Below are 27,739 nucleotides of genomic sequence, written 5' to 3' on the forward strand. Positions count from 1 at the left end.
CACCAATGTCCTTTAGGGAAGCAAATCTGCCATGTTTACCTGATCTGGCCTACAAGTGGCTCCAGACCTACAGCAAATGTGTCCTTTGAAATGGCCTAGCAAGCTACTCAGTTGTGGCAATAGGGGATGGTCAACAAATGCTGGTCTTGGCTGTGACACCAACAGCCCATGAAAAATTAAAAAAAACTCTTGCACTGATTTTTTGTCTCTTTTTCACTGTGCTGGGTGTATTCATTCACTGTGGCAGGTTAATTTTCTCTACACCCATATTTTGAGAATATCATTGATGAATTAACAGCAGCTCAACCAACCTGAGCGTGGCTTCTCCAAGACTTGTCTGCCCTAAAAAGACTTTGTTTTCTGGTTGCGTCAATAAGTCTTCAATCAATTAGACCTGTCAATCATTTTTGTGATTAAACTACTTACTTTTCACTTCCACTCCTCAAGATCATCAAGCTTTAATATGTCTGTGGTAAGAGGCTATTGGGTCAAGACCGGGGCCTTCAAGATATTTCGCAGGATCTAACAACTTACTGTTTGCTGTCAACAGTTGTAGAGTGAGTGAGGGGAAAGCTGTTTTGGCATATAATCAAGAATGCTTCTGAAACTATGCCAAATTTAGTTCTTACCAATTAGGAATTATTTCAAAGTTGAAATGGTCAATGCATGTTAAGAAATTTTTAGCTGCTTTCTCTGCTACTTGTTTGTTCTACATCTGCTTGGCTTTCAATATTTGCATTTAAAACATACAAACAGTCTTATGTTTCTAAAAATGCCAGAGTATCAAAAACTAGCAATCATATGGAATTTTTTTATTGTTCATGGGATGTGGCATCACTGGCTGGGCCAGAATTTATTGCCCTTGAGAAGATGGTGGTGAGCTGCCGCCTTGAACCGCTGCAGTCCATGTGGTGTAGGTACACCCACAGTGCTATTAGGGAGGGAGTTCCAGGATTTTGACCCAGTGACAGTGAAGGAACGGCAATATATTTCCATGCCAGGATGGTGAGTGACTTGGAGGGGAACTTCTAGGTGATGGTGTTCCCATGTGCCTGCTGCCCTTGTCCTTCTTGATGGTAGTGGTCATGGGGGGTTTGGAAGGTGATGTCTAAGGAGCCTTGGTGATTCCCTGCAGTGCATGTTGTAGATGGTACACACTGCTGCAACAGTGCGTTGGTGGAGGAAAGAGTGAAGGAACGTTGTTGGGGTGCCAGTCAAGTGGGCTGCTTTGTCCTGGATGGTGTCCAGCTTTCTTAAGTGTTGTTGGATCTGCATTCATCCAGGCAAGTGGAGGGAATTCCATCACATTCCTGTCTTGTAAATGGAGGGCAGACTTCGGGGAGTCAGAAGGTACTCACCACAGGATTCCTAGCCTCTGACTTGCTCTTGTAGCTACAGAACTTGTAAGGCTAGTCCATTTCAGTTTCTAGTCAATATAAATTCACAAGTAATTCTTCTGGAATTTGTCAGTGCTGAGTTGTGTACCTTTAAACATAGAAATATAGAAAACTACAGCATGGGAGAGGACAATTCAGCCCATGTCCGTGCCAGCCAAAACATTTATCCAGCCTAATCCCACTTTTCAAGCTATCAGACTGTAGCCTTGTTGGTTATTCCACTTCAAGTGCATATCTAAATACTTTTTAAATGCATTGAAGATTTCTGTCTCGATCATTATTCCAGCGTTTGGAACTCACTGCCTGAGTGAAAATATTTCTTCTCAACTCTTCCTTTTATCTTTGGTTATTGATCTTTCCACTATGTGAAATGGACCCTTCCTATCCACTGTATCTACAGCCCTTAATCTTGTACATCTCAACTAAATCTCCCCTCCACTGCCTCTGCCACAAAGAAAATAACCCCAGGCTATCCTATCTTTCCTCATAGGGAAAATTCTTAATTTCTGGCAACATCCTCATGAGTCTCCTCTGTACTGTCTCTATAAGATCACATTCTTCCTGTGTTGCAATTCATCATATGCTAGCTGTGGTCTAAAACTGGTGTTTTATACAATTCTAGCATTACCTCCCTGGTCTTTCTTTCTTCGCCATGGCATCACAGAATCTCACAGTGCAGAAGAGGCCCTTCGGCCCATCGAGTCTGCACTGATACGTGAGAAACACCTGACCTACCTACCTAATCCCATTTACCAGCACTTAGCCCATAGCCTTGAATGTTATGACATGCCAAGTGCTCATCCCGCCTCTTCCACCCTCCCCAAGCAGTGCATTCCAGACCGTCACCACCCTTTGGGTAAAAATGTTTTTCCTCACATCCCCCCTAAACCTCCTGCCCCTCACCTTGAACTTATCTCCCCTGGTGACTGACCCTTCAACTAAGGGGAACAGCTGCTCCCTATCCACCCTGTCCATGCCCCTCATAATCTTGTACACCTCGATCAGGTCGCCCCTCAGCCTTCTCTGCTCCAACGAAAACAACCCAAGTCTATCCAACCTCTTTCATAACTTAAATGTTTCATCCCAGGCAACTTCCTGGTGAATCTCCTCTGCACCCCTTCCAGTGCAATCACACCCTTCCTGTAATGTGGTGACCAGAACTGCACACAGTATTCCAGCTGTGGCCTCACCAAGATTCTATGCAACTCCAACATGACCTCCCTACTTTTGTAATCTATGCTTCGATTGATAAAGACACGCGTCCTATATGCCTTTTCCACCACCCCACTAACATGCCCCTCCACCTTCAGAGATCTATGGACACACACACCAAGGTCACTTTGTTCCTCAGAACTTCCTAGCATCATGCTGTTCATTGAATACTTCCTTGTCAAATTGCTCCTTCCAAAGTGTATCACCTCACACTTTTCAGGGTTAAATTCCATCTGCCACTTATCTGCCCATTTGATCATCCCACTATACCTTCCTGTAGCCCAAGACACTCAACCTCACTGCTAAGCCCCTGGACAATCTTTGTGTCAACCACAAACTTACTAATCCTACCCCCAGCACAGTCACCTATGTGGTTTATATAAATGACAAATAATAGGGGACCCAGCACAGATCCCTGTGGTGCGCCACTGGACACTGGCTCCCAGTCACTAAAACATCCTTCTGTCATCACCCTCTGTCTCCTACAGCTAAGCCAATTTTGAATCCACCTTATCAAATTACCCTGTATCCCATTTGCATTTGAATTCTTTTAAGTCTCCCATGTGGGACCTTATCAAAGACTTTGCTGAAATCCAAATAAACTACATCAACTGCTCTACCCTCATCTACACACCTGGTCACCTCCTCAAAAAATTCAATCAAATTTGTTAGGCATAGCCTCCCTCTGACAAAACCATGCTGACTATCCCGGATCAAACTTTGCCTCTCCAAGTGGAGATAGATTCTCTTCTTCAGAATTTTCTCCAATAGCTTCCCTACCACTGACATGAGACTCACTGGCCTGTAGATCCCTGGATTACCTCTACAACCTCTCTTAAATAGTGGAACCACATTAGCTGTTCTCCAGTCCTTTGGCACCTCCCCCATGGCCAGAGAGGAATTAAAAATTTGGGACAGAGCCCCTGTGATCTCCTCCCTTGCCTCCCTCAGCAGTCTGGGACACAAATCATCCGGACCTGGAGGTTTGTCCACTTTTAAGCCTGCCAATATCTCCAATACCTTGCAGTCTCTCTCTCCGAGTTCGATACCTTCATCCTCATTCTCTTGGGTAAAGATGGATGTGAAGTATTCATTCAACACTCTAGCGATGTCCTCTAGCTCCACCCATAGATTGCCCCCTTGGTCCCTTATGGGCCCTACTCTTTCCCTGGTTATCCTCTTCCCATCGATATACTTATAGAATATCTTGGGATTTTCCGTACTTTTACCAGCCAGAGCTTTCTCATATCCCCTCTTTGCTCTGCTAATTGCTTTCTTAAGCTCCACCCTGCACTTTCTGTACTCCACTAATGTCTCTGCTGATTTGCTTCCTTTGTACCTGCTAAAAGCCTCTCTTTTTCCCTTTTCATCATATCCTGAATATCTCTGGTCATCCATGGTTCTCTGGGCTTGTTACTCCTTCCTATCACCCTAGAGGGAACATGTTGAGCTTGTACCTTCCCCACTTCCTTTTTGAATGTGCCCCCCACCCCCCCCCCCCCCCCCCCTCCCCCACCCACCCATGTTCCTTTGTAGATTTCCCCACAAGTAACTGTTCCCAGTCTACCTTGGCCAGATCCTGCCTTATTTTACTAAAATCCACTCTTTCCCCAATTCAAAACATTTTTTTGCATCTTGCCTATTTTTTGGTACAATTTAAGCTTGTTATGGACAATGTTGTGGTCACTATCACTAAAATGCTCCCCCACCACCACCTCAGCCATCTGTCCGGCTTCATTCCCTAGAATTAGGTCCAGCATTGTGCCGTGCTTTGTTGGACCCTCTACATTTTGACCTAAAAAGTTATGCTGTACACATTTCAAGACATCCACTCCATCCAAGCCCTTAACGTTATGTCTATCCCAATTAATGTTGGGAAAGTTGATATCACCTAATAATTACCCTATAATTGTTTTTACACACCTCCGCAAATTGTGCAAATATTTGCTCCTCAATTTCACGCTGACTATCTGGGGGTCTATAATAAACACCTAACAATGTGGTTGCCCCTTTTTTTTTTATTCCTAAGCTCTATCCACAAAGCTTCATGCTCCCTCCAAGGCATGAAGAATCCCACTTGCCACCTGATTCAATTTATCAACCTGTCTTGCTACCTTCAGGAATCTGTGGACTACTGCAAGGTACCTCTGTTCCCTCTACACTTCTCAGTATCTTACCATTTATTTTGTTTTCCCTGCTCAAAAGCACTGGATTGAATTCTATTTGTGATGTTTCTGCCTTGGAAGGTTGTATAACTGTCAAATTTTGGAGGTTTTAGATCAATTTTCTTATGTAAAATTTTAGTGCAGCAACTATTGTACCAGTTTTACTGGAGCAAATTTGTGTTGTTTTACTCTCTTTATCTGAGAGTACCTTGTGATATTGCAGTATGAGCAAAATTTTCTGTTCGTCATTCATTATATTAGAACTGTCTGCTTTTTGAAAGATGGTAAGCTAATAAATTAGAACTGATGCATCGCTCTTTAACCTGTATCCTGTGAGGTTCTCATTTTTCTTGCAGTTTAATGTCTGAGTGCTTCAGTTAATGTAATAGTACTGTTTCAGTGCTTGGGCCAATACTATCTATGAAGCAGATTTGAGGGAATGCAAAAGCAGCATATAATGTTTTTGTTTCAGCTCTTTTGATGAATTTTGCGATTTCTAAGTGTGAAAATACTTTTTCCACTCCTGGTGCAGGTGTTACATGTATACTTGCAGAGTAAAGTTTCTTTTTTGAACTCTGTCAGACTAGCTATCCCTACTGCACCACTGAAATTTCCTTGTACTTTGAGGTCTGTGTGAAGTTAAACTGGTGATTTGGTGCTATGCTGTGCTGAACTGTGATCCGCATTGTCCTAAGTGTCTGAGAGAGAGAAAACAGAAACTCCCTTTTCTGTTTGCAATTGGTTAGTTTTTTTCCCACTGGCTTACCCATATAGAAAGCTATTAATACATTTTGGTGTACTTAACAAGAAGGAGGAGGGAGAACTTTTCATTTTTAAAGGATTTTTATCGTGTGTTACCTTGAGACACATTATCCCTTTAACTATAGAGGCTGAAAGGTTAATTCTGAAATTTGCACTTCAAAAGTTTTCTTTAAATTACCTGAATTAGGATAAAGGGTGTACAGCGTCAAAATTCCAATATGATTCATGCTTAACTATAAAGAGTATGCAAGCTACTCCAAAAGTGCACAGTTTAATACATTAGGCAGATAGAAATTGGATGGTAATTTTTTTTTTAAAAGGGTTTAAGGAAAAAGATAGTGGAATTAAAATACATGGATTATTATTTCAGAGAGCCAGGATGGTGTGATTGGCCTCCTGTAACATTCAATATTCTAAACTTTACTAAGAATTTCTTGAGCATATTTTCATCTGACATTTGAGATAATCTGCCATTTGAAGTAAATCTTGATGCTCTAATGTAATTTGGTGTTGTTCCAGTGGCAATCCAACATCATTGTGATACCATGCAGTCTGTGTATCTGTGTGAATTGTTTGGATACAAATATGGTGGCAACAACTTGCATTTATATAGCACCTTTAATGGTTCTTACTCGTTTTTCACGAGTGTTTTACAATCCTCCGTAGAGTCTAATACTTTCATAAAGATTGAATTTCCAACCAACCAAAGGAAATAACTGGAGGGCAAGGTTTCATGTTTTAGGACTTTTTACAGTAACAAACTACAGTCAACATAGATCAAACACTACTTAGCCGGTAACTAGTACAACAAACAAAATAAAAGGTACTTTTGCATTAGCTAACACAATCATGTTATGTCCTACAATCCCCTTTTGCTGTGCACCACACTTCTGGAAGTTATATAGCATTACAGGAACATGGCTCCAAGCTCCCCAATAGGGTCGCTTCTCTGCCACACCAGGCTGAACCTTCTAGTATCCTTTGAAAATTATTCCCATCAGCTTGAGTCTTCCAAATTCAATTTTCACCAGCAAGGTCTACATAGACAACTCTTTTGTTCTTAATCTCCAGAACTCTGTTTGATAAGTCCTTTATTTTGAATAGAAAACAAGCTCTCCCAAGCATCTTGCTTGATGTTGATGCAAAGCAGTCCTTCTGCTTCCCCAAATCCGTAGCTGCTTTGTCTACCTCCTTCTGTGTCTCAAAAGCAGCTGTGGCTTTTTCTGTGAGTTACTATGCATAGGTGTGAAAACTGTTCCCCCATTTCAATAGGTTTCTGTTTGAGTTTCTTCCCCCATGGCAACCAGGTCACATTGGTCTGTCTCACAGTAGAGGTGTTTGTATTACCTCACCATCACATTTTCAGAATGTACTGTTTCACCTCAAGTTAAAGGAGGCATTTTAAAATGTATAACTGAGTTGTAAAGTCCAATTTCTTATGAGTGTTATGTAACAAAATTCTGCCCTGAACGCCATAAAGTGCTTTTAAGACTGATGAGCAGAGCAATGCTTTGTAAAAGAGTTAGGTTTTAGGAACAGTTTTAAAGGAAAGAGGTAGAGAGATGCAAAACTTTATGGAAAGAATTCTAGAGTTTAGAGCCCTGGCAGCTGAAGGTCTGGCCACCCATGATGGAGCAATGAAAACACAAGAGGCCAAAATTGGAGGATAGCAGAGATCTCCGATGATTACAGGGCTGGAGCAAGTTAGAGATAGGGAGGGGTGAGGTCCTGGATGGACTTTAAAACAAGAGTGAGAACTTTGAAATTGAGGCACTGCCAGAGTGGGAACCAACCTAGGTGGTGAGCACAGGGGTGATGGATGAATGGGACTTGATGTGAGTTAAAATGTAGTTTTGGATGAGCTCAAGTTTATGCAGGGTGCAAGGTGGGAAGCTGGCCAAGAGAACATTGGAATAGTTGAGGCTAGAGGTAAGAAAAAAGCATGGAATGAGGGTTTCTTCAGCAGATGAACTGAGGCAGCAACAAATGAACTTAAAATTTAAATCGTATGTTTAGAAATCCTATGTTAGCTGTGTTTTAATCTTGTGTCCTCCCATTACATGTAAAATTTTAAATGACTGTTTATTCAAAATGCCACCTAACATTGTCAGTTTTTAGATACTGTTAGACTATTAATTTGACTATTAACAATTGAGAGTTCAAGACTCCCAGCTAACCATTTTTAAGTTCAAGTGCTGCTTCCTAGTGGTTGGTTATGACAGTGAGTAGATGAATCATGCAGATCGGGTAGGTCCCAAATGCCAATCTGTCCTGATTAACTGATGTTTGGGTATTGTTTAGCTCTAGAAATTTACATCTGTTTGATCTTTGACATTTTGGATTTTTGAATTCTCCTTTTGAAGTTTCTCTTATTTCATGGTCTGTTTTCCTGAAGAAGGTCAAATATCATCTATTGATAGAGTACAATATAACCTTTTCAGTGCAAGGCATTACTGAAATATGGTGGATAGTGTTGTAGTATGCCTTTAAAGGGTAGCAGCATGCCATTACTTTAAGAGAAGTTTGTCATGTGATCCAACCTCGGTTTCACTTTGGCCTGAAACTGTAAACAGCCACGCAGCTGTGCTGCTGATGAGTTCAAGGTTTCTGTCCATGCATATATGTTCACATGTGCCTAAAATTAATAAATGAACCCACAAAATCCCTTATGAGCAATTGGTGCCTTTTATATCATTATTACACACAACATGGTATGCGGAAGTGGTTCCTTCTAAATGGGATAGCAGTATGCCATCATTTTAAAAGCATGTTACAACAGATAGCACAGGCAATAAATGAAACTTCCACTGTTGCATACATTAAAATGCACATGAACCTAAAGGTACTAATGTTTCTGTCAACTGACTCTGAACAGTTTTTTGTATAATTTTTCCTTTCAAATGTTCCTTAAACCTTATGCTGATTTTGGTTACAAATTTAATCAACACGGTGAATTAAACTGAGGGAACAAATTATAAAAATAGTGAAAATGTGGTTTGATATTTAGAGAATTTTGACCTTTAGGATAACTTCACTTTGAGTCAACTGATCTGTGTTCATAAGCTTATGAACACAATGTTTTCCCTTCACCTAATTTTTTTTTTCTCTTTTTATTCATTCGTGGGATGTGGGCTTCGCTGGCTGGGCCAGCATTTATTGTCCATCCCTAGTTGCCCTTGAGAAGGTGCTGGTGAGCTGCAGCCTTGAACCACTGCAGTGCATGTAGTGAAGGTATACCTACAGTGCTGTTAGGAAGGGAGTTCCAAGATTTTGACCCAGTGACAGTAAAGGAACAGCGATATATTCCCAAGTCAGGATGTGAGTGACTTAGAGGGGAACTTCTAGGTGGTGGCGTTCCCATCTGCTGCACTTGTCCTTCTAGATGGTAGTGGTCGTAGGTTTGGAAGGTGGTGTCAAAGGAGCCTTGGTGAATTCCTGTAGTGTTTCATGCTGCCTTTCATGAGTTTCAATTAGGGATGCAGAATGATAAAGTACATGGACTATTTCATGTCTTTCAGTTTCACTGAGAAATCCATGGACAAATTTAAAAACAACTGCGATAAGAAAATGGTGCATTGCTTGGCTCATGCATCCAATAACATTCTAATTAGAGGATCTAATGGCTTCAAACTTCAGTGTCCCTTAGCAATATTGATTATTACTATAAACCTCAGTGCTGTTGATATTTGTATGCCTAGTGCAAATTAGTTTCTAAATATCCTTCCAGTTTTTACATTACAGCTGTCAGTTTATTTTTCTAATGTTCAGCTCTCTGATTAACCATTTAGATCTAGTTTATGTGCACCTCCCATCGATATGCAGAACCAAGATGCTTATTTACAAGGCCTGTACCCTCAGCACACTGCTGTATGGCAACAAAGCCTGGACAACGACACCTATCAAGTAAATAGGCTCAATATCTTCCATCCTTAGCATCATACAGAAAGGCAAAGTCACCAATGAAGCAGTCCATTCCAGGGCAAACATGCTTGCGCTAATGAAGCAAAGAAGGCTTTGCTGGCCAAGGGATATACTGAGGATGGAAGATGGCTGCATCTCCAAGGGTATGCTTGCTATGACGCAGCAGTTCTAGTACAGCAACAACAGTGGCATCTACCCGTCTATGTGGAAAATTGCCCAGCTATGTCCTGTACGTGAGAAGCAGGACACATCCAACTCAGCCAGTTACTGCGCCATCAATTTACCCTCGATCATCAGTAAAGTATTGGAAGGGGTCATGAACAGTGCTATCAAGTGGCATTTACTTAGCAATAACCTATTCACTGACATACAGTTTGGGTTTCACCTGAGCCACTCAGCTCCTCACTTTGTTACAGCCTTGGTTCAAACCTGGATAAAAGAGCTGAACTCCCAAGGTGAGGTGAGACTGACCTGCCCTTGACATCAAGGTCGCATTTGACTATGTGTGGTATCAAGAAGCCCTAGCAAAACTGTAGTCAATGGGAATCGGGGGGTCCGGGGAAAACACTACACTGGCTGGAATCGTACCTGGTACAAAGGAAGATGGTTGTGGTTGTTGGAGGTCAGTCATCTCAGCTGCAGCACATCACTGCAGGGTAGTGTCCTCGGTGCAACCAACTTCAGCTGCTTCATCAATGACCTTCCTTCCATCATAATGTCAGAAGTGGGGATGTTCGTGGATGATTGCACAATGTTCAGCACCATTCGCGACTCCTCAGATACTGAAGCGTCCATGTCCAAATGCAGCAAGACCTGGACAATATCCAGGATTGGGCTGACAAGTGGCAAGTAACATTTAGTGTGTGTGTGTGACTCGCCACGTGTGCGCACGCCCACGGGCGCCAATCAGGGACTAGGAATTATGCAACATTTAACCCACTCCTGTCCCCCCCCAAAAGACACATGTCAGGAGTGTGATGGTGCAGCTCCCACAACTCTCGACTGCCAGGACAAAGCCCACTTGCTTAGCACCACATCCACAAACATTTATTCCCTCCACCACCAACACACAGTAGCAGCAGTGTGTGCTATCTACAAGATGCACTCCAATAATTCACCAAAGCTCCTAAGATACCGTTTTCCAAGCCTGAGGCCACTACCATCTAGAAGGATAAGCGTAGCAGACACATGGGAACACCACTACCTAGAAGTTCCGTTCCAAATCATCCTGACTTGGAGATATATCACTATTCCTTCACTGTTGTTGGGTCAAAATCCTGGGACTTCCTTCCTAATGGCACTGTGGGTGTACCTACACCACTTGGACTACAGTGGTTCAGGAAGGCAGCTCACCAGCACCTTCTCAAGGGTAACTTGGAATGGGCAATAAATGCTGGCCCAGCTAGTGAAGCCCACATTCTGTGAATGAATAAAAAAAGGATGTGAGCCATCAAATCCACAAGGGAAACTTGATCATGCTATCACAATAGTTTTGCAGTTTGTATTTATTTTGAGATGTGTGCACTGAATTCAGAAGTAATAAGTCCACAAAGACTTTGAGATTGTTTAAAAAAAAAAATTAAATTAAAATATTTATTAACAAAAAATATTTCAAGCGCATGTTTAGGTCTACAAATTACTATTGTAATAACTCCTAAAGTTCCTAACTCCCAGTTACACCCCATTAAGGGAACAGTCCATAAACAGATTTTAGCTTTTAAGCAGATGCAGCAAATTTACACAATATCCTGGACAGTGAAATTCCAAGTAATTTTTCTCCAGCTTTGGTAGACGGCAGTCTTATGCACAAATGCTGGAGGCTTCATTAAGCTACTTCACATACTTTTGTTAGATATCATAGGGCCTTCTCCTGACACACAGCCTCACTCTCCTTTTAGAGGTATTTCTCTCTTAATATGTAAATTCTATTGTTTCATAATTCTTTGAAACTGTATCTACCTCAGCATAAAAACTTACACGTCACTATTTATTATCAGTAACCGTTAGGAAAAATAAACACGTTCCTTAACTTTGGCTATTTGTAAACAGACTAAGATTCCTTTGAAATCCAAATCTCCCTTCATCTATCTAAAAATGCAAATTTCCTTCACCCTTATATGCTGAGCCAGCATCCATGTTTACTCATTAGCATATCAAGCACCTTTCTTCTTTTGAACTAAAGCTTGCAGCCTACTTGGCTTCAAATGCAATTAAATCTCTAACAGACCAATTAATTACCCCCATTAACCCACTTTACAATAAACCAGAGAAATATTATGAAAATTATTATACCTTCATGACAATGCTATATGAGGAACTAGCCTGTGCCAGGAAACCAGCAGGGCACCCAAAACTCTGATTCAAGGATGCTGTCAAAAGGAATATTGAAAGCCCTCGACATCAATCGTGACAAGCGGGTGGATTTGCAATGAAACACACCGTGTCGTAGCGCGAGGCCCCCAAATGACAGAGTGAGTGCTGGACTGTTGGAAATGCCATGGATTTTTGTTAACAAGACAACTTTTCTTTGCTCAGGACTTGCATGTAGTCGATGATTAATAGGCCCAACCCTTTTGCCTTGGGTGGGGCATGGGAAAGTTTAAACTAGTTGTTAGCGGCATGCAAAGCGCATTGACATGTGAGTTTAAAGAGGCACATTTGGCTTGGGGGTGAGTAGACAAACTAGAGACAGAGGTCCTTTCTGTGGATTTTATTTTTATTAATGACGAGGGGCACAAACCGGCTGAAATCACACCAAGCAAACCGCTTGTAAGTGCAGTAACAGCAAACCAGAGAAACAGACCTCCCTGATCCAGTTGGAGTTTTGTTTTCTTGAGTTTTTGTCACTGAGCAAAATGATTCTAGATATTGAATTCTATCAGAACATACATATAAAATGATAGTTGCGTGTGTTTGAACGAGGTGAAAATACATGTTCCTGTTGTTCGTAGATATAAACATTCCTGATTCAATCAGTTTGGCAGCACATTACCTGAGCCTTAGGCTACCATTTCCATCATGTTCTGAAACCAGAATGTGCAACATTGGAACAATGTCCATAATAATAGTTGGAAATAAACATCACTGTTACACGCTCTGATACAAATCTATGCGGTGAGCACCATCGATTGAAATTATTGGTTATGAAACATAGTCATATAGTTTGCAAAACATCATGATATATGTGCATCATCCTTATATCAAAGTTAACCTGTTAGAGCTTGAGCAGAAATGTGTGCTGGATTTTCGATTTAAAAGATATTCGGACTGTAAATTGCCAGTGTTACGTTATTTTTCATTGTAGAATAAACAAACATTTGTGACAAGAAGGGCCTCTGCCTGAAAAAGAATCTGTGCATTTTTAAATTTCTGTGCAAATAGGTGTATTCTGTAGAGAAAGTCACAGGATAAATTAACCTGGAGACTGCTAGTCGGGTAACTACATGATGACCTCCCCTCCCGCCCATACTGCCTAGCGTACTTGGAGAATTCCATTGCCTACTTCATATATTGATGCATTTTGAGGGGCAATAAATAAGTTGAGGTGAGCTCGGGTATAAGTTAACTGTTTTATAAGATTGAGTTTAACCATGGACTTTAATCTCTAACCTAAATGTTTAACCTACTCGTAAGATCTTAAATTATTGACATCTGATTATTTAGATTATAGTAATCATCGCTATGACTTTATTTTGATCCAAGAAATTGACAACAAACTGAACAACATGAAACGAGCTAAAGAGTCAATACCAAGGTGAAACACAGCCATTCCACAGCCAGTCAGAAGTTCATTCTTTTCGCAACAAGCTGCTCAACAGAAGTTCCTCTAGGTTTGGCTTGAACTCTCAGCCTCGGCAATGTACACACATCAATCCTGTCAATGTACACCAGGCTAATCAATTACGCCACTAAAACAAAATAGCATTCGTTTTCATCCTGGTGGGGTGTGTGGGGGGTGGTGACAAGTGGGGAAACACTAGCTAATGATCAATGCAAATGGCAACACTATTTGTAAGCAAGAATTTGCCATCATCATGACATTTGACTTCAGAAGCTCCAAAGCAGATACTAGCCCTGCAAACAAATTATCATCAGTGATCATCCCATACCACTGGCAAGGGCCAACTTCATGTGTGGCACTTATGGCAGATTTTTGCCTTTCTAGAATCAGCTTGTTCAGCCATCAAAACAAGTGCAGGAGATGATCTCATCTTATCTCAACAAAGTCTTAAGGCTGCACTCCCATCGTTTCTTGCAGATGGAAGGATTCCAATCATAGTTTTTGTGACATTATGACACTTGACAGAGGATAGAATCGTCCAGATTTACACTTAAGTGCAGTAGCTGGTGGGAAAAACAACGTTTTACGCGCTAACCCCAATGGTGGCTTTTCATGCCATATTGTCCCAAATCCGCCGCATTAATTATGTGTTCCTGGAAGACACACTGTCTTGATGGCAGGCTGGCTCCAATTCACCTGCTTTGCTCTCACCTCGCTACTTCATTGTGCCAGGCACCACATTTAAAGTACAGCCGCACTCAGTGCTTCCAACCCAGGACTGCAGCAAAGATGACGTGGCCCTGAAAGGCAAGAAGATCGCAGTCCTCAAGTGCCTTTTGGACGCTGTGGAGGCCTGTTGTGACGTCCTCTACTCCTGCTCTGGCCGCAGAAGGGGCCCAACATTACCACTCCAGCTTGGTAGGCGATGGCAGTGGTGATCAGTGCCAATGTTGCATGGAAGAGGTTGGCCATCCAATGCAGATAGAGGGTGAATGATCTGATCTGTATCGCTAGGGTAAGGCAACTATCTCATCACTCTAAACCCTCACACTCAATTCCATCACACATTCACTGGCATCTCACTCACTACCAGCTCAAGGGACATCATCACCCATTCTCTCACACACCCTCATATGGCCTCATCTCCTCTGAAGACTGCCTCCTCAGCCCTCATATCATGAGGCCACTTGCACAGATCAACATGTGCTCCCACACACACCCTGTGATGCCCCTCCTTCCCCAGTACAGCCCTCTCCCTGCAGCCTCTTCCCTTGCCAGAAGTTACTTCTCCCCCTTCCCCAAGCAAGCCTTAGCCAGCGAAAAACCACCCACTTTTGGCTGATCTGGTGGGTAGAGGCCTGCCCATGAGCCCCCCTAAAAGTGATGTGGTGCTGTCTATGAAGCCTGGCGCTGAAGACTGAGTGCTGAACGAAGCAAGGTAGGCAAACAAACCTTGAAGTCCCAAGCGAAGTGCAGCCCGCCGCATGCATACCTTATATATGCTGTTATGAAACATGTTGGTATGTTTTCCTGCTGTCGTGGGAAGACAATCCAGCAGGGTGGGGGTGGGGGCGATTCCAGCAGGCTTGCCTAATAATGACATGCAGACGCATTGCGCTGAGGTTCTGATGGCAGGAAACACAGCCCACCATCGGCGATTGGACAATCGCAAACTGGTTTCACACTGGCGTGAAACCGATCACGCCATATTGTCTGCTCATGCCATCAAACACACCCGATGCCAGCGGCCATGGAAAATGCCAGCCAGAAACTTTCAGTGGAGGTGTGATGAATTAGCATGCCAGCCTTCTTCACTGAGGCTGTACTTTAGATACCTGGCAGAATTGTATGATTCACCACATCTCGTCTGCTGACCCTTAAATTTTTATTTGGCCCCTTCCGAAAGAGAAGTTCTTGAATTTCCCTGTTGGATTAGCCGATCTATATGATGATGGGAAAATCATTGATGTGAACTGATGTGGAATACGTTACTGATGTGTCGTGCTGCCTGTCTTTTCTTTGGTATCACAATGGACCAGGCAGTTTCGTTTCATTTTAACTTTCTAGTTACTATTGTGAAACCTTTCTGGTCAGTGCAGAAATTGGTTGTATTCCCAACATATCCTAGGAGGTTTAGGGGGGATGTGAGGATAAACTTTTTTACCCAGAGGGTATGACGGTCTGGAATGCGCTGCCTGGGAGGGTGGTGGAGGTGGGTTGCCTCACATCCTTTTAAAAAGCCCTAGATGAGCACTTGGCATGTCATAACATGCAAGTCTATGGGCCAAGTGCTGGTAAATGAGATTAGGTAAGTAGGTAGGTCAGGTGTTTCTCACGTGTCGGTGCAGATGGGCCGAAGGGCCTCTTCTGCACTGTGTGATTCTGTGATATCAAGCTGATCATGATTCAATTGTTTTGACAGATCGTCTCATGCAAGAAACTAATGAGGCCTCTCATGCTGAAAAATGAAAAGCTTGCAGGAAAAGGAATAATCTCGGTAAAGACCTTAACTGTTTTTGACGTTCTGTATGCTCACGTGGGATATAGATTAGTGCGTTAAAATGTTTAAGCTTGAAGTTATTGTGATAATGTTTCAGGTTTTTTTGATTATGAAGCTACTTGGAGGATTAGAAGTAATTTTAGTGGCTCAAACAATATTTTCAGTAAGTGTGTTTGCCTAAAGGTTCAGATACATTAAGCTTTTAAATTGGTAACATGAGTATATAAAACTGTTTGCTGTGAACTGCTTATGGCAAAAGCACTGTTGTTTTTCTATTGGGGTTTAAAATCCTTAATGCAAACTTGAAAATTAGAACCTCAGTCAGAAGTAAACCACCCAAGGGTGATTTCAATTCCAATATTAAGCTCTAAGATCGTCTTCAGTTCTCCCCCTGAAGGCAGGCCCTTAGCCGTGGTTTGGCAAATAAATGCCAAGTGCTGTGATTTTTTCTTCTGGATCTGCCACAGGTGGAATGGGGATCGAAACCCATAGTGTTGGTGTTATTTGATTAACACACACGCTAGCCATCTAGCCAGCTGAATTAACTGGCCTTCCATGTGCTAAGGTATGGTGGCCGAAACTGAACTTGCCCAATCTGCTGTGTGTCATAGGTTAAATTTTGTAGTTTTTAAGATGAATGGCCTATAAAGATTATTCAAATGGCATTGTGACATCTTATTTTTACTTGAATTAGCAACAAATATGACAGTATGAATCAAACAAAATTTAATTGCAATCTTGTAGGTCTTACGATCTTGTGAAGGAAGTAAATAGACCACTCAAAATTACTTTGGCATTTCAATCCTGCAAGGTAGAATTATTGAAATTATGATAACCATATGCAAAGTGTAAATCCTTCAAACATCATAGGCAAGTTTCCAAAACTAGTAGACCATGGAAGTATGTCTTATAGGATTAACTGACTGTTTTAAAATAAAAACATGCTTGGCTCTTAGATTTTGGCAGAAGAAGTGAAAGATAACAGAATGGTAAACCTTCAAGTTCAAGCCCGGAATCTGGATAATAAGGTATTAAACTTCTTCCAAAAATTCAAAGCTTTTTTTATAAACTCATTTGTTCTACCACTGCATACTTCTGTTTGCCCTGAGAAGGTAATGGTGGGCTTTCTTGAACTGTGCAGTAAAGTTGTTGCAATTTGACACAATTGAATGGTTGCTAGCCCACTTACATGTACAGTTAAGATTAAACCATGTTGATGTGGCACTGGAGTCACATTATAAACCAGACTGGATAAGGTTGGGGGGTTTCTTCCCTTGAACATCAAATGTTTTTTTTACGATAATCCAACAGCTCTGCTTCCCTTTTTACTGATATCTGCTTTCTAATTCTTAATATCAAAAAAAGTACTAAAATTCTCAAACTGGCAGATTTGAATTTCCACTCTCTTGATTATTAGCATCTGGATTATTAATATACGATCATAACTGCTACACTAAAGTCCAACTTCCCACAATTTTGTGGCCCTACACTTTGGTGCTTTATTATTTTCAGTGTAATGCATCAATAATAAATAAAGTTGCTGGTTGACGATATATTGCAACTATATCTAAGCAATAATTGTTCTACTTTTTATTACTCCTAATGGTGATGTTCAGGATCTCTTTGGAAAATCAGATCCTTATTTAGAGTTCCACAAACAGACAGAGGATGGAACGTGGCAATTGGCACACAGAACAGAGGTAAGATATCTGTCCTAAGAGATAACTGCTAGCAATTTGTTTTCATCAAATATTAACACACTGATCATTTTACTTTAGCCTTTCTTACATACAGCTTCTAATGATTTACTTGGGGCCTTCAAAAATAGTGGCACTTTTACAACTTATGTTATTGGTGAAAATGTCAAGATACATTGAAAAAGTATTTAATAAAGCATATGGGATCTTGGGCTTTATAAATAGAGGCATTGAGTACAAAAACCCAAGGAAGTTATGATGAACCTTTTTAAAATGCCAGTTCAGCCTCAACTGGAGTATTGTGTCCAATTCTGGACTCCACGCTTTAGGAGGGATGTGAAGACATTGGAGAGGATGCAGAAAATATGTAGGAGAATGGCTCCAAAAATGAGAAACTTCAGTCACATTGATAGATTGGAGAAGCTGAGGTTGCTCTCCTTGAAGCAGGGAAGAGATTTGATAAAGATGTTCAAAACCATGAGGGGTCTAGAGAGAAACTGTTCCCATTGATGGAAGGGTCAAGAACCAGAGGACACAGATTTAAGGGAATTGGCAAAAGAACCAGAGACAACATGAGGAAAAACATGCTTTACGCAGTGAGTGGTTAGGATCTGGAATGCACTGCCTTAGATTGTGGAGAAGGCAGATTCAACTATGGCTTTCAAAAGAGAATTTGATAAGCACCTGAAGAGAGAACTTTTGCAAGGCTACGGGGAAAAGGTGGCTAAGTGGATCTAGATGAGTAGCTCTCATAGATCATCAAATGGTTGGCTTTTTATGTCCTGAGGTTAATTGTAGTGGTAGTGCCTTTATTAAAGAGAAAGGTGCTTCAAAGAGGCCTGAGGAAAATGACTCTAAGCCAAAAGAGAGAAATTGGGTGGTGACCAAACTCTTGTGATTTACATGGTGCCTTAAATAGAATGGAACAGAAAGGCATAGGAATTCCCTCCTGAAACCACTGAACAGTTGAAGGTGTGGCTACCAACTATGGGATATTAGAGGTCAGAGTTAAAGAAACAGTGCATTGGAGGGTTTGTAGGGCTGGATAAAGTTAGAAGTAGGGAAGGACAAGCCATGAAAAAGTATGAACACAAGGATGGGAGTTTTAAGTTTGTAGGCATTGGCTCCTGATGGCCTCAGTGTGGATGGTTAGTGTGGATGGGTGTGATTTCATGTGGGATAAGATGGAGGGTTTGGATTTGCTGAATTTGAAGTTGAAGGATAGGTGGTTAGCCTGAGACAGTGACAGGAAAGGAAATAAGAGTTTGTGGAAAGATTTGTATTTTGAAGACTGTGGCTTCAGACTTTTAACACTCTAACTGGAGGAAGAGTTGGCTTACCGGAGACTAGGGCTGGGATTTTCTGGCCCTGCTGTGGGGAATGCGGTGGGCTAGCCAAAAGTCCATTGACTTTCAGTGGGACTGGACGATCCCGGCGGCAGGCAGGGCTGGAAGATCCCACCCTAGGTGTTAGACAAGCAATTTGACACCATGGGGCAATGGAGGAACCGAGAAGTTGGGAGAGTTAAAGCTGATGGTGTTGACTTTGTGGCTTCAGATAATGTCACCAGGGTGCAATTTGTAAAGGGGAAAGAGGAGAGGCCAAGGATGAAGCCTTGGTGTACTCCAGAAGTGATGGTGTTGGGCTGGGAAGGCCAAGCCATTAACAGAGATTCTTTGCTTACTAGTGAATAGTTGAGAGTGGAATCAAGCAAAGTAAATCTCATGGAGCTTGATGGTGGGAGAGAGGTGTTGCATGAGAATTGTTCAATCAGCTGTATGGATCACTGCAAAAAGGATGAAGTGTCAATGCACTGCAAATATGGTTCCAGAGAATATTTTGGTGCTTTGGGAGGGTCCTAAATCTGATCTGAGGATTTCAAGTAGGGTTGTGGAAGGGTTGGGCATGTGTGCGAGGTGACAACACATTCAAGGACCCTGGAAAGGAAAAGGAGGTTAAAGATTGGATAGTAGTTCTGAAAGGCAAATGAGTCAAGTTTAGACTTTTGAGGAGGAGATGATGACAGTAGTTTAGGAAGGAACAGTGCCTAAATAGGTTAAAATGCTAACCAAGAACAGAGATTGGCTGATTTGGGCTTTAGGGGGAGTGAGATTGAGGGAGCTGGAGATGAGTCTTGTGGATGAGAAATGCTTCTGGACAGGAGATACAAGATTGAGAGAGGTTGTGTTCCAGTCTAGTGTGGGGTAGGTGAGAAGAGGGTGAACTTGGCAAAGGGGAAGAAACAACAGAGGCAACAATGCCCATGGTCTCTAAGTTGGTGACAAAGAGCTCTATGTACTCTTGCATGATGGTAGAGTTGGAGGGGTTTAAAGAGGCAGTTTGTCAATTGGTACTAAGAGGAAAGGAGCCTAGGGTTATCAATCCAAATGAAAACATTTGAAAGAACAGATTTTACTTCTGCTATTTTACTAAAATAATATTGGAGATGAGTGATTGATTATTGAGAAATACTATAATATTTCTCATAATTTGGAAAGTAAACATAAGAAAAGAGCCTGCGCCACACTAACATTTTGCTATACACCCAAGGGAAGAGTTTGGAGCTACATACCCAAGTGATAATTCTTTTTATTGAAGGAAAACCACAAACATCTGTTGTTCCAGATAATGGGCATAAAATATTGAGATAAATAAAGATTAATTATAATCTCAAACTCATATTGGGAGGAGGAAATGATTTGAATAGGTTGTATACTCAATTGTTGTGAATTAAATCTTTTAAAAAATTTTGTTCTTTCAATTTCCCCTCTGTATTTCTTTTCAGGTTATTAAAAACAACTTGAATCCTAGTTGGAAAGCATTTAAAATCCCTTTGCATTCCCTCTGTAATGGTGACTTGCAGAAGCCAGTCAAGGTATTCATTTTTGCTTAAATAAAGAAAGTTATACCACAGATGTTCAAAAGATCAGTTCTCATTAATCGAAAAGATGAGAAAATATTTACTTAGGTTTACTGACATGATTCTGTAGTTACAGAGCAGGTTTTTATTGCTTTCAGCTTGACATGAAATGTGATCCTTCTGTGGGAAAGGCATCTGTTTTTCTAGCTAGCCATTGGTTTGCATGTTATTGCTTAACTGTGTACATGGGATTCCAGACACCTCACGAAAAGGCTTTGTGACTCCTATGTTCTGTGGTTGCGTGGGTGGGACAGTATTATGAATTTTGTATCGAAATAGAGCTTTTTTAAAATAAGTTTACTGGTTTCAATCCTGGAAAAGTGTACATACTAATATTTGAGACATGGTTTGAGCTTTCTAAAAGCTGATCCTTCTAAAATGTATATTTAACTATAGGACCATAAGATATAGAAGCAGAAGTAGGCCATTCGGCCCATTGAGTCTGCTCTGTCATACAATGAGATCATGGGCTGAATTTTCCCAGAATTGTAGTAGCAGGCAGGTAAAATGGAGTCTTACCTCCAGATGAAAATGGCAGGTCTTCACGCTGTATCTTCCTGAACTCGCCTCATTATATATTCACTCCCGCAAAACACGCCGTTTCTCTCATTCACCAAGTGAGGACAAGGGGGACCCTATCATGGTTCTGGGAGGAAGAGGAAGGTGTGAGGGTGGACGTGCGGGAGATGGGCTGGACACAGTTTAGGGCCCTGTCAACCACTGTGGGTGGAAAACCTCGATTAAGGAAGAAGGAAGACATGTCAGAGGAACTGTTTTTGAAGGTGGCATCATCAGAACAGATGCGACAGAGGCAAAGGATCTGAGAGAATGGGATGGAGTCCTTAGAAGAAGCGGGGTGTGAGGAGCTGTAGTCAAAGTAGTTGTGGGAGTCGGTAGGCTTATAATGAATATTGGTGGACAGTCCAGCACTGAAGGGATGTCCACTGCACTCCTCAGATTGCAAGGCACGATAGAGGAGCCCATCCGTCTTCAGGCTGAGGTAATAGCGCCAGCATTGCAACGGACCGAAGTCAGCACTGGCAGGATGGTGGCTGCCTTGGAGATCTTGATCCAGGATGTCATTCCTGCACTGCTCCGCGGGCTTAACTCCATGGCCGATGCCATAGTTGGCCTCCAACAGTGTGTACGCGAGAGGGGTGTTGGGCAGCTCGATCTTACTCCAGCTACCCGTTCAGTTCACGGAGTCAGCCAGGGACCCTCGGACACCCAAAGGGAAGGGGATCAGCAGGTGCATGCTCTGGGGCCATACACCCAGATGACCCTGGGAGTGACCCATCTGGCCCCTCTTCCTATGACCTCTGCAGATCCAGCTTCACAGGCCGAGGAGGGTGCTACTGCCACACAGCAGGACCCCGAAAGCCGGCCGGGACCCTCCAAGTCTTGGCCCTCCAGAGGACACCCGCCAAAGTCATCGCAGACAGGGCTTCACGGTCAGCAGGCTGCCTCCACCTTGGCTGTGGATGTCCGGGAAGCACCAAGACATAGCGGCAGGGTTAGGACAGTTGAGGAGAATTTGTTGCATGTCCTGGACATGATTGTTAATCACTTGCACATTATGTTCACGATTGTCTCTCTTCCTGTGGCTCCTTGTTCTGATCAACAGTGTTTTTGTCATTCAGATGTGAAACCTTTCTGCACAAGATAAAAGGCAGATGTCTCAGTCCTGGGCCTCTTCCCTGTGCCCTGTGCAGCCTTCAGGCCACAGTGATGGTCCAGCCTCACACTCCCTGGAAACATCACTGATGCCTCCACCTCGGCAGTGCTGGTCATTGCTGCCACAACGTAGTGGGCAGGTGCCACAGAGTTCTCTCAATTCTGTGTGCTCTTAGTATCTATTAAGCAGGGCTAACCCCTATAACATCAGCATCTGTGACCAGTGATGCTGTGCACCAGCTCCTGAAGGGCTGAGGTGCTGAAGGTGGACACAGCATCAGATGTATCTAAAGTTTCATGGCTGTGTCTCTGAGATGGCCCTGATCATGGAAATCTGTCCTCGGCCAGACAGCAGTCAGACATTCTCAGAGGCCATGTGAAGATCTATGGAGTGTCCTCACTGCATGTTGATGCCTCTGTGATGCTTGCAAGGGCGGGTGGGCAGGCTAGGAACCTGACCCCAATCATATCACTGTGGCTGCACCTGATCTGTCTCAGTTGCAGAGGCATGGTCAGTTTATACACGTGTCCCTAATGCTTGGCCACTTCCCTCGCCTACCCTGCCCCCCACCTCGATTGCTTATGCACGGGATGCAGCGCCAGGGTAGCAATTGGCCCCTCCCCCACCTCAGCAGTCACCTCCAAGGCTTCCCCTGCACCCCCCACCCCACCCCCCTCCCCAGTGCCCTGAGGCCTGTAAACAGGCGAGCTGTGGAGAACCCTGCTGCTCACTCAACTCAGTCCCCCCTAAGTGAAGCCTGCTAAATACACGTCGCCTCCGTGCTGTTGTGAAACACGTTGGCGTGCTTCCCACTGACGTGGACGGACGATATGGCGGGGTCCCAAGAGCCTGGTGGGATGGCCTTTTAATTATATGCTAATGTATTACAATTACCTCCCCGCTGACCGATGGCAGGAAACGCGGCCCGCCACCAGTGGGTCACGCCATTATGAAGTAGGTCCCACCATATTTTCCGCGCACGCTACCTATCATGCCCGCCACCAGCAGACTCGGAAAATTCCGCCTCATGGCTGATCTGATAATCCTCAACTCCACTTTCCTGCCTTTTCCTCATAACCCTTGATTCCTTTACTGATTAAGTGCTTTACAAAGGGCCATATTTTGCTGGGGGGAAAAAATCAGTGCTTGAATGATGCACACTGTAACTACACAGTGGCAATTTAGCCATCTACTTAGAGTGAAGAAGTGATACCCATGAATTGTGAATTACCACAAGTTACTGGTTAATGTGCACAGTCTACTATTAGCTTCACAAAAACAGCATCCAAAATCCAAACATAACTTATTTGCACATGAATTGCCCATTAAATTTGCCACAGAAGATTAAGCGTAATAACTAACAATGTAAATGCCTTTTAAACAATATGGTAATTGTATTTTTTTCTTTGTTTTCTTTTCATGCTCTTCTATTCTCTCTCAATCTAATCTTCTTTCTGCTCATTCTTTTCCTGTTTGACATTGAATTCATCTATTCGAACTCCAACTCCTCCATCCTTCCTTTGCTTATTTCTCAATATTTAAATCTCATGAATTTAGTACATACACTATCCTGTTCACTGCGGTCTGAGATGCCTTGTTGCACCGGAATAAGCTTGCATGTCTAGCAACTATGTGGCCAAAAAAATATATGTAAACCTAAATATGCATGAACAAGTCTGATTAATGGAGTATAACATGAAACACTTTGGGAAAATCTGGCCCATTTTTGTTTTAGCTCACCTCAGTAACAAGTTATTCTATGATTTGAACCTCGCTTCACTGTGCCAAGCATTTTTTTTAAAAATATGTTGCAGTACATTTAATTGTAATTTATTTTCACTTGCATGTAAGTTATATGATATAAACTAAGTTTGGGGCCATATTTTTTCAATTGATTCATGAGATGTGGGCATCACTGGCTAGGCCAGAATTTATTGACCATCCCTAATTGCCCTTGGTGATGGTGAGCTGCCTTCTTGAATCACAGCAGTCCATGTGGTGTAGATACACCCACAGTGCTGTTAGGAAGGGAGTTCCAGAACTTTGACCGAGCGACAGTGAAGGAACGGTAATATATTTCCAAGTCAGGATGATGAGTGACTTGGAGGGGAACTTCCAGGTGGCGTTGTTCCCATCTATCTGCTGCCCTTGTCCTTCTGGATCGTAGTGGTCGTGGGTTTGGAAGGTGGTGTTGAAGGAGCCTTGGTGAATTCCTGATGTGCCAATCAAGTGGGCAAAGCAGCCAGGATGGCATCAAGCTTGAGTGAGAGCTGCACACATCCAGACAGGTGGGGAGTATTCCATCACAGTCCTAACTTGTTTCTTGTAGATAGTGAACAGACATTGGCAAGTCAGGAGGTGAGTTATTCGTCACAGGATTCCTAGTCTCTGACCTGTTCTTGTAGCCACATGGCTAGTCCAGTTCAGTTTCTGGTAAACGGCAACCGCCAGGATGTTGTTAGTCGGGGATTTAGTAATGGTAATGCTATTGAATGTCAATGGCCAATGGTTGGATTCTCTCGTGTTGGAGATGGCCATTGCCTGGCACTTGTGTGGCACAAATGTTACTTGCCACTTGTCAGCCCAAGCCTGGATATTGTCCAGGTCTTGCTACATTTGAACATGGATTGCTTCAGTATCTGTGGAGTCGCGAATGGTGCTGAACACTCTGCAATCATCACTGAACAGCTCCACTTCTGACCTTATGATGGAAGGAAGGTCATTGAGGAAGCAGCTGAAAATGGTTGGGCTGAGGACACTACCCTGAGGACCTCCTGCAGTGATGTCCTGGAACTGAGATAGGCTGTGGTTGTTGGAGGTTAGCCATCTTCCTTTGTGCTAGGTATGACTCCAATCAGCGGAGGGTTTCCCCCCGATTCCCATTGACTCCAATTTTGCTCGGGCTCCTTGACGCCACACTTGGTTAAATGCAGCCTTGATGTCAAGGGCAGTCACTCTCACCTCACCTTGGGAGTTCCGCCCTTTTGACCATGTTTAAATCAAGGCTGTAATGAGGTCAGGAGGAGTGGCCCTGGCAGATCCCAAACTGGGCATCAGTGAACAGGTTATTGCTAAACACTTCCATTACTTTACTAATGATTGAGAGTAGACTGAGGGTGGTCATTGGCTGGGTTGGATTTGTGTACAGGACATACCTGGGCAATTTTATACATAGCCAGGTAGATGCCAGTGTTGTCGGGTAGATGCCAGTGCTGTATCTGTACTGGAAGAGCTTGGCCAGGGGCGCAGCAAGTTCTGGACATTGTCAGGCCCCATAGCCTTTGCACAATCCAATGCCTTCAGCCATTTCTTAGTGTTCCTGGAGCAAATTGAATTGGCTGAAGACTGGCATCTGTGATGCTGGGGATCTTCGGAGGAGGTCGAGATGGATCATCCACTCGGAACTTCTGGCTGAAGATCGTATTCTTCAGCCTTATCTATTGCACTGATGGGCTGGGCTCCCCCGTTATCGAGGATGAGGATATTTGTGGAGCCCCCTCCTCCAGTGAGTTATTTAATTGTCCACCACCATTCATGACTGGATGTGGTAGGACTGTAGAGCTTGGGTCTGATCTGTTGATTGTGGGATTGCTTATCTCTGTCTATCACTTGCTGTTTATGCTGTTTGGCAGGCAAGCACTGCTGTGTTATTGCTTCATCTGTTTGACACCTCATATTTAGGCATGCTTGGTGCTGCTCTTGACATGCCCTCCTGCCATCCTCATTGAACCAGGGTTGATCCCCTGACTTGATGGTAATGGTAGAGTGGGGGATAAGCGGGGCCATGAGTTACAGATTGTGTTTGATTCTGTCGCAGCTGATGGCCCACAGTGCCTTATGGATCCCGTCTTGAGTTGCTAGATTTGTTTGAAACCTATCCCATTTAGCACAGGGGTAGTGCCACACAACACGATAAAGTGTAACTTCATTGTGAAGGCTGGACTTCGTCTCTACAATGACTGTGCAGCAGTCACTCCTACAGATAGTGTCATGGACAGATGCACCTGCGGCAGGCAGGTTGGTGAGGATGAGGTCAAGTATGGATTTCCCTCTTTTTGGTGTTCTCACCACCTGCCGCAGACCCAGTCAGAGCAATTGGAATGGTGTCATAACTTAGAGGATAAACTTGATGATTAGTCACCAGGTGGAATTTTCCAGCCCCGTTTGCAGCGGGGCCTGGGCTGGAAATTGCGGCGAGCCATTCAAATCACCATTTACTTCAGTGGGGCTGGAAGATCCCGCCAGTGGGAGGGGTCGGAACATTCTGGCCACTGCTCTTTGTGTTAGTGTAAAACAAATTAAAAGTGGCTTTTTTATTTCTGAGAGAGTATCTTTAGTTACTCAGTTACATAAATTGTAAATGATGCAATTAATTTCTTTATGGCAAATGCATAAATTTGCTGTGCTGTGTGTAACTTCGTCTGGTGAGATTCAGAGGTATGTGCCTTGCACTTCAACTCAAAAGTCATTAAGGATTGCATTTTACACAAATGGTATGGTTCACCAGGGTTGGGATGAGGAATAAATGTTTGCTTCATTAACTTTTCTTTTATTCTTTTTACAAATAAACATCTCAACTTCTTTGTCAGGTGGAATGCTATGACTATGATAATGATGGATCTCATGACTTAATAGGAACATTTGAGACCAACGTTGCCAAACTTCAAGAAGCATCACAGAACGCAGTAAGAATTTACCTTGATTTTGGTTTCAGTTGGTCACGAATTGTGTATGATGCTGAGATCTGCGGTTTTTGTGTGTATACTTGTAATTCATATTTGGTTATTCATGTATAATCAAGTCTCTGGTTACCTATTCAATATGATGGTTAATTTTGTATAATGTAATTGCATAGAATTTACAGTACAGAGGCCAATCAACTCAACAGGTCTATGACAGTGATTATGTTCCACTTGAGCCTCCTCCCACCTTGCATCATCTGATCCTATCAGCGTGTATTTCTAATATGATTGTGGTATTTTCTCTGTTTGCCATCCTTCCAACTTGTTGCCATGACAAAGGAAGCAATTATCCTAATTCTGGCTGGGAGTCCATCTAGCTTCAACTTTGAGGCTGGCAGGAGTAGCTCAATGGGTTGTTGGTGGGGGGGTGGTGGCGTGGGGGTGTAGTCCAGCAGGTCACCCTGCTCGGGCCTCAGGCAGGAAGGGGAAGGTGCCTTCCTCAGGAGCCCCTTTCCATATTGAACTCTGGTGGGAGAATTTCTGACACCTGTGGAATCGAGAAGCACTTTTGCTTCTCCTGACTTCAAGAACGGTGTTTATTCAAAAAAAAAATTGCCTTTAGTTGGTGATTTTGGGAACTGCTAATAAAGCCTGAGTGAGGCTAACACTTGCCCTACCAATTGCTAACTAATTTTGTAAAGTGGACAATAGGACTCCCTCATTAATATGTTCAAGGGGCACATAGGAGTGGAACTAAAGCCTGTGAAAATTGGGTGCAGTTCACCCACTGCTAAAATTGTATGGTTTCTTGGGTGTAAAATGGAGATAAGGCAAATAAATTTTTATCCCATAGTCCGTACAGTGGCCATGACTATTGTTAATTTATATCTTTAAATGTATAGTTAAGGAGAAGAAGAGTTCAGTTGTTTGAATGTTTTCATGTCAAAAGGAAATTTTCCTCAGCTATTTGGGTTAGTATTATCACTACATTAATATCATTAGGAGATGCTGCACTTGGATTTTGATA

At 42.8% G+C, this 27,739-nt stretch overlaps 1 protein-coding gene across 2 annotated transcripts in view; it reads left to right on the forward strand.

Annotated features, from left to right (window-relative positions):
* Positions 1 to 27,739, forward strand: part of LOC121278925 (copine-3-like) — a 105,124-nt gene that overhangs the window by 38,115 nt on the left and 39,270 nt on the right. For both annotated transcript variants that reach the window (XM_041189480.1, XM_041189481.1), the window contains exons 4-8: positions 15,661 to 15,735; positions 16,695 to 16,766; positions 17,355 to 17,438; positions 20,221 to 20,310; positions 26,620 to 26,715. In XM_041189480.1, coding sequence (XP_041045414.1) covers positions 15,661 to 15,735; positions 16,695 to 16,766; positions 17,355 to 17,438; positions 20,221 to 20,310; positions 26,620 to 26,715 — 417 coding nt within the window. The remainder of the gene's footprint in view (positions 1 to 15,660; positions 15,736 to 16,694; positions 16,767 to 17,354; positions 17,439 to 20,220; positions 20,311 to 26,619; positions 26,716 to 27,739) is intronic.

This window comes from Carcharodon carcharias, chromosome 6, assembly GCF_017639515.1.
Source record: "Carcharodon carcharias isolate sCarCar2 chromosome 6, sCarCar2.pri, whole genome shotgun sequence".
Taxonomy (NCBI): Eukaryota; Metazoa; Chordata; class Chondrichthyes; order Lamniformes; family Lamnidae; genus Carcharodon; species Carcharodon carcharias.